The 6,086-nt window shown below is 38.5% G+C and overlaps 1 protein-coding gene across 2 annotated transcripts in view; it reads right to left on the reverse strand.

The window, feature by feature from the left end:
• Positions 1-244: 244 nt before the first annotated feature.
• paqr5b (progestin and adipoQ receptor family member Vb) overlaps positions 245-6,086 on the reverse strand; it is an 11,332-nt gene continuing 5,490 nt past the window's right edge. Inside the window, exons 4-8 of one of the 2 annotated variants that reach the window (XM_032519997.1) lie at positions 4,654-4,780; positions 3,811-3,855; positions 3,210-3,306; positions 2,568-2,712; positions 245-1,318 (exon numbers count right to left, since the gene is read on the reverse strand). In XM_032519997.1, coding sequence (XP_032375888.1) covers positions 1,038-1,318; positions 2,568-2,712; positions 3,210-3,306; positions 3,811-3,855; positions 4,654-4,780 — 695 coding nt within the window. In that variant the 3' untranslated portion in view covers positions 245-1,037. The remainder of the gene's footprint in view (positions 1,319-2,567; positions 2,713-3,209; positions 3,307-3,810; positions 3,856-4,653; positions 4,781-6,086) is intronic. The other variant, XM_032520006.1, reaches the window with a different exon arrangement.

Raw genomic sequence — 6,086 nt, forward strand, 5'->3', positions numbered from 1 at the left:
ATACATTAATCTATGTCTAACAGTTCCCTGCATGTTTATGTATCAGTGTTCCTCTTATTCTCATACTGTACATGCTCATGCATATGTTATGGTATCTATGTTCATGAGTTTTTGTTCTCTGACAAGACAAAAAATTAAACCACTTTGCTTAAATCTTTAAAAAAAAAACTGTAAACCTTTTTAACTGGACATACTGAATAAGTTACACAATCCACTCCTATTTAGAATAAAGATGACATGCAGACAGGTTGGGTTAAGTTTATTTAAAAATCATAATAAATAAAAATGCACATAAATACTTTCAGTTTTGTATCAAAAGAACAATGTGGCATGTCTCACAGGGCACAGGGACAGAAACAGTAATCATGTGAGGGAAATAACACACCTGAAAACATTTAGTCTGTAATCATGCATTATACAAGAGCAAAACATTTTCTTTCCCTTATCATAACTTTCCTTGTCTTTTTTGTCTCTGTTGTACATGACAGTACCATCCAATAGGCTGTGTACAAGCATTACAAATATGAAGAGGTCCGGTCAGTGTCTAAATGCAGCACTACAATTTGAAATTGACAGTGTAACTAGCATTTTCAATGTTAAAAATGTGTGTTCCCTGACAGTGTCTTCTCAACCCACGTGTGGGAATCCGAGAATAGAGCAAAAAAAAAAGTATTTCATACACATTAACAGCATTGCACTCATAATGTAGCTAACATGCTACATTTGTAGCTTTTTGTAGGAAACAGTTTCCTCAGAAACATTTAGATTACTTACATATTATGGCAACCAATTTGTTATATTTCCATTTTATGCTTGTGCAACTTTCACCCTTGTTTTCAGTTCACCTACACGTAACATCAGTAACCCCAGTGTTGTCTGAAGGCCGTTTTCCACCATGAGTCTAATGCCGACCGCAAGTTATGATGATGTCAGTTCCTCATAGCTGTGTTCTTCAAAATCACCCATATTGCACTCCATATTGTCCATATGTCTCATAACCAGCCGGAACCTCTCAGCTGTGACTTAAAGCCAGAGGTTTAATAGCAGGGGCAGACGTTGGCTGAGGCTTTCCTTGGACCTTTATCGTGTTTCTTTTCTTGATGGACTGGAGCAGAGAGGAGAGGTAGACTGTAGAGGATGATGATAATCAAATTTACCACCACACAAAGCAGCGCTGCACCCACTGAGTTGGCAAAGCTAATGGGAATGGAGTGTTCCAGGAGCCAAGTGCGCCGTGTTACCATGTCCTGTTCCATGGCCTTCATCTGGAAGTGGGTGCCGAGGATGCCGCACACATGGAAGAGTTGATGGCTGTGACCTGCAGAGGGAGCAGTCGAGTCTGTTTGAGCCAAGGCAGCACAGTGACATGGCACAGTAGAAACAGTGGTTGTACATTTTAAAGCGCTCACCGCTGAGTAAATGAGTCACTTGAGTGCCAACTGATTTCAACAGCATGAAAAAATGCGGAGGTAGTTATGTATTAGCTTTACTTTACAATGATCAACACAATTAGACTGCATTTAAAGTGTGTGTTCCACATTACATACTTCATGTTCATTATTTGGCCATTGATTTTATATTTAAGTACTTTGTTTTCTCTAAACTCATTTGAGACAAGCTTGTTAGAAAGGGATATGTCAGGAAATTAAACTGCACTTAAAATCAGTATCACCATTATTGCAACATTACTGACTTTAAATACAGTAGACTATAAAACTTAAGACTTTAAGTCCTTTACAAAATGTAATGGCACTTCAAAATGCAGAAGTTGAGAAATGGTCCAATGAAAATATTAAAAACAACAAAAGATTGAACGTAAACTGAAAATAGAATATTAATACAGAGGTAGCTATACTGTGCATTTATCAATATACTGTGCAGTCATCATTTGAACCTACCATGGAAAAAAGCTGTGAACACAAGACTAACATATCATCATTGCCTTTTAAGTTGATGATTTACTTTGATCATTTACACATCCACCAGACATGAAGCAATATTTACTAATATACCTTAGTACTCTCCTGTTAGCTCTGTTTTAGTCCTAACCTACTCTTGAGAGAAATATTTGGCTCTGTAACTGCGAAGTGGTCCACTATATTCACCAACTATCAGATTCAGAATCAGAATCCGCTTTGTTTGCCAGGTATGAGAATACATACAAAGAATTTTTCTTTGGAACATCATTGCTCACAATGTGCTTACACATACAAAACAACCCAAACAATATATACACACACTAATATATACATACTCTAACCAGAAACAATACAGAGGCATGAGTGCAATGAAGAGTTCAATAACACTGATTTAAATGTGGAGCATTGTTAACTTGTTAAATTGTTAACTTTGTCTGTGACTGGAAACTGATAAAGAGCGGCGACAACAAATCAAAACAGAAAAGACAAGCCAACTAATTAGCAGAAAGATGCTGAAACACGCCTCAGAGTTCTAGGGAACAGCAGATGTTAATTCTCTGTGGATTCTGGTTGGCATACCGGGCGACCGAATCAAAGCTTAACGTGCTAATGACAACAACAAAAAGCTCCTCCTCGGATCAGTCTTACCTATATAGTCGAAGCTGCCAGGGGCCAGGCGCTCTGGTAAATGTGTGGCAAACAGAAAGCCTGTGAGGAGAGCCAAGGCGATGTGGTTGTAGTGGAGGATGTTGGTGTCATTGTCTGTACAGCCCTCTCCTTCACACAGAAACACCTGGGAACACATTTAACAGATGGCAGTGCTCCATTATCATCACCTTCACATTTCTTAAGGAGACATTAACTCCTTTATTAAGCAAGCTGCTGGGTGATTTGCACCATGAAACTGTGGCTCTAGTCTCAAGGTGAATCATCTACTTTTTCACTGTAACAGGACCAGATTCACATCATATATCCTATCATAACTGGAGTAAATTTATAATGTGCAAAAAACTAGCGCTAGTAACCATGGACTGTTCATATTTGCACAATGGACATTTACAAAAAGTAATTTACAGTATATGAAAGTGTAAGCATGACGCACCAAAGCCCAAAGAAATGTATGGCTTTCTAGTTAAGTTCCTTGCTGTTTAGCAGAAAGGTCATTCCAGTTACAGATTTGTGCTTTAAAACAATGTCCAATACACTGAATGTTATCTGTGACACACACTGGTGTCTTTTCAGATGTGTCTTCTGTGAGGACATTTGTGAAGCCAACAGATGTGGCCCTACCCTGTAGAACAGAGGAATGTTGTCAAACAGGTAGGGGTAGGCAAAGGCAACAACACGGAGACATTTGCTGAACTTTGGACCCTGGCTCTCAGGGATTCTGAAATGACAAGAAGAAATATGTCATTTTCAGTAATGACAAACAATAATTATGTTCATTAAATATTCCTCATGTTCACAGGTGTTGGATGAAACTATGTGGAAACATACACAGATAGTATACTTTACAGAATTTAACACTTAATCCATCTTTGATTTTCTCAAGTCAAACTCAGTGAGTCACTTGTTACCGAACACGTTTGGCCACTCTAAGCGGCCCAGCAGAAACCAGAATAGTTATAATAATAGAGTGAAGTCATGTCCCTGTGGTCACACTTGGCTAACACCCATTGTATTAAGCAAAGAGTTGCTCAACTCATGAAAGTCAACAATGTTTATGGGATAATCACACCTTTTGAAAAGATGAGATTGTATTTATCTATTGCTAACTTCATTCGAAGCACAACAAAAATAGGTCTAGTTTTTAATATTTTACTATATATACAATTTTGCAGAATAGTGAAGTAAACAGGAGGAGCATATTTAGCGTATGTAATGTCTTTACCTCTTTACGATGTCATAATTATATTGCAGAAATGGTAATCCAAGCCTGAGGAGTGGGGAGAGATGAGTGAAAGTACAAAACATTAGCTACACCGAGCCAGAAAAAATGCAGTACATAAAGAGATAACAGTGCTAAATGGAACAGGGCTGTATAGCCACGCCCCCCCCCCCTCCCCCCCATCATGCTTTATATTATAGCCACAGTGATCAGGCTGTTTGGCAGGATTTAACTCACACAGTTACTCTGATTGCACATCCCAAATACCTGAGACCAGTCACACTTAAATGCTGCCATTGATCAGGACATTGGAAAGTAATAATTACATTTAAACAAGAACTGCACTTAAGTACAATTTTATGCTACCTTAAAGTTTACTTATATACTTATTATTATACTATTATATACTTATTTACTTATACTTTAAGTATAATAGCACAACAAATATATTACGATATTAATGCATTCCGCAAAATAAGTACCATTGCTTTTGTACTTTAAGTTTATATTGATGCTAATGCTTTTTTAGTTTTACTTAAGTACAAATTTGAATGCGGGATTCTTACTTAACAGAATATTTCTACACAGTGGTGTTGCAACTTTTACTCAGCTCTGAATACTTTTTCCACAACTGGACCAGGACTAGATTACAACATGACGTTATCCTTATTTACAGTACAAGCTAAACCAACACTGAATAAACACACTGGAGATTTGAGAATGCTGTATGAGGTTAAGTGAGTTCAATGTTACAGTAATATGCTAACATGTTAGCGTGCATGTCAACGCCTACTGAATGTTTGGCATTAGACCATTTTAACATGCATGCTGGTGTTCTCCCCATACCTGGAGTAGCAGGCCACGGCGGTGCAGATCACAGTGTTGAGCACAGCGATGGGGACGTAGCACTGATGGAAGAAGCTGTTCACCCACTTGTCCGGGAAAACATAAGCTGAATAAACGATTGCTGACCCTGCATGGGGACAACAACAATAGTGCAAAGTTGTAAAAAGGCATCTTTACACACTTGAGGTATTATTATTTATGATATTTGTAACATTACATACATATATATATATATATATATATATATATATATATATTGTAGTTGCACTGGGGCCCATGAGGCGGGAGAGGGCCCATAGACAGGGTAGAGGGAGCGGGGGGGGGGCATAGGCAGGTGTTATTATGAAACCCACGCAACTTCTGGGCACTTAAATCGGATCGGTTTGTGTTTGTGTGTGTGTGTGTGTGTGTGTGTGTGTGTGTGTGTGTGTGTGTGGATAGAATATTACAAACACCTGTTGACATCCAAAACAACATCACCACTGACTTCAATCAGTAGGCCTATCTAAAACTGAACATCAAAGCTTCACACAAAAAAGTCAGAATATTATAACTACTGAGGATGTATTATACAATACCTCTGTTGCTATCTTTCTACATTTTAATTTGAGAGGCAGAACTTTCTTCCTAATAAAATGTTCACACACAAAGCATATTTTGATTTGATTTGATTACATTTCACTTTATTGTCAGACACTGTTTCAAATAACAATACACAACATTTTGAGACAGTCATCCAGGTCATAGTTGTCCAAGGAAGTCTTAAATTAAAGAGCAACTGGACTTAGTTAAAGGTGATCGAAGTATTAATTGAAGAATTGTTCTTAAGTACTCGTCGTTATAGCGACAGCCATTATGGTCGTTGGAGCAACCCGAGGCCAAGTCTGAACGTCTTATTGATGGCATTCTCTGTCCAAAATGTGACACATTCAAAACGTCACACATACAGGACCGAGAGGAAGGATGGTTTGAAAGGGGCGTCAAGGAAGCCATTTACACCCGGATAGAGAAACAGGGGAGGAGGTCTGAGACACCTCCCATCCCCCACTTACAATGCTGTCCTTTCATCTCTTCCCAGGAAACCAAACAAAAACTCCCATTTAGCCTAATGTGAAAATGCCAACGATGGTCGTTCAGACTGGGCCTCGGGTGTCTCCAACGTCCATAACAATGTTGTACCAACAGTCAGGATCAGTAGTGAACAAAGCGGTACCGATCATCTTGAAAACGATATCACAGTGTTTAAACCTACTGTTCACTTAGAACTGAAGGAGTCTCTCGGATGAGAGAAGAAATGCCTTCAGAGCACCTTTTACCAAGTCCAGTTGGCCTTGACTCTAACCCTTCTTTGGACATCTGGGTGAGTTTCCATCCACACATTTTTTTAAGTTAAGTGATATTGAATGAAAAATGCCTTATGGAAACAGTAAAAT

The sequence above is a fragment of the Etheostoma spectabile genome, chromosome 1 (assembly GCF_008692095.1).
Source record: "Etheostoma spectabile isolate EspeVRDwgs_2016 chromosome 1, UIUC_Espe_1.0, whole genome shotgun sequence".
NCBI lineage: Eukaryota > Metazoa > Chordata > Actinopteri > Perciformes > Percidae > Etheostoma > Etheostoma spectabile.